At 34.6% G+C, this 1564-nt stretch overlaps 1 protein-coding gene across 1 annotated transcript; it reads left to right on the top strand.

Annotated features, from left to right (window-relative positions):
- The first annotated feature begins 255 nt into the window (after nucleotides 1-255).
- LOC122037153 (myrcene synthase, chloroplastic-like) lies at nucleotides 256-642 on the top strand. The gene is made up of 2 exons (XM_042596648.1): nucleotides 256-444; nucleotides 487-642. Exons 1-2 carry the CDS (start codon nucleotides 256-258, stop codon nucleotides 640-642), a joined length of 345 nt encoding a protein of 114 aa, XP_042452582.1.
- Nucleotides 643-1564: the final 922 nt, after the last annotated feature.

Below are 1564 nucleotides of genomic sequence, written 5' to 3' on the forward strand. Positions count from 1 at the left end.
CGCTATACTATCCGGCCTCAATTGGTATCAGAACTAGTAACTTCTGATTGAAAAAGTTGAGTATCAAATCCAATGGAAGGTCGTTGTGACCGTGATCATAATCGTGCAAGGCAAATTCTAGATGAGGAAGATTTACACTGTGATCATAGCACTCAGGATGAGATTGAGAATTTACTGAGGCAAACATATTTAACTTAGCGTGTTAAGATTAAAGATTTACATTGACAAGTCGTAAATTTAACCCAACGTGTAGCGATGGCGACGCAATCCCTCACGAGCACCTCCGCGGTGCAACAAGAAGACAGTCATGAGAGAATAAACGTTCTCAAGAAGCAGACCAGGAATCTGATACGCGAGAAGCAGCAAGTAGTAGAGCAACTTCAACTGATCGACCACCTACAACAGCTCGGCATGGCTTACCACTTCAAAGACGAGCTTGCAGACGTTTTAAGTCGTCTTTATGCTTCTTTAGACCATGTGAGCTAGCATCTGAAGGACAATCTCCATGCCACGTCGCTGATGTTCAGGCTCCTCAGAGCAAATGGTTTCTCTATTTCCCAATATTCGTTCGAGATATTAAAAGACGAGAAACTTCGAAGCTCGCTGTGCGAACCAAATCATAGGGATTCTGAGTCTGTATGAAGCTTCCTGCCTCGAGAAGGAAGGAGAGTCTATATAAATATTAATAATTTTTTTTAGATATATTTTCTTTTTTAATAAATAGGAATTGTCGAGTTCAGTCTATATAAACATGTATGTTCAAAAAATAATCTTGAATCTTAAATAATTTTTTTTAAAAAAACAACGATTATTCCTTTTTATCTTCTCCTTAAATCCTCTTTTCATCAACCCATAGATAATCAGTATCCAACATCATTTTGAACAAAATGGATGTCAAAAGTTATTGCAATTTCAATGATCCAGCAAAAATTCCTATATAGAATCTCCCTGACACATTAATCAAGATTCTAATTTTTCTCGTGCAATGATGAAGCAGCGCTACATCAAAATATTTTTTTTTTTCAATTTTTCATAGAGAGAGATTAAATTAATAAATAATTTTTTTAAAACAAATATTAGACTGATTATCTGTTGTAAATATTTTTTATTTATTTTGATAACTAATAAAAAAAATTTATAGGACTAAACAAATTATTTCAAAATTAATCAATATAAGTCAAATATTTTCATCTTAAAAAAATCATTCTGCACTAATATCTATACTTTTAGTAATAAATGTGGAATCCACCATCCAGCGGCCCCACACGATTGGCTCAACGATCATCTATGAAGAAGTAAATCAGAAAATTATAATTAGCCAATGCAGAGAAGAACTTTTTTTCCTCGACTTTATCAAAATTATCTTATGGTAACAACTCTATTTCGCACTAGTCAACTCAACCATACTCCGGGGACACCAATATCCAAACCTTGAATAACTCATGAGCTGACTCCCAAAATTAATGTCTAGACAAAGAATCCAACCAAGTCATTCATGGGAGAAAAGTAGCTCAGAGCAAGAAACAAAGAGACTAAATTTGAAAACAATCCCTATTCCCACGGC

Source organism: Zingiber officinale, chromosome 1B, assembly GCF_018446385.1.
Source record: "Zingiber officinale cultivar Zhangliang chromosome 1B, Zo_v1.1, whole genome shotgun sequence".
Taxonomy (NCBI): domain Eukaryota; kingdom Viridiplantae; phylum Streptophyta; class Magnoliopsida; order Zingiberales; family Zingiberaceae; genus Zingiber; species Zingiber officinale.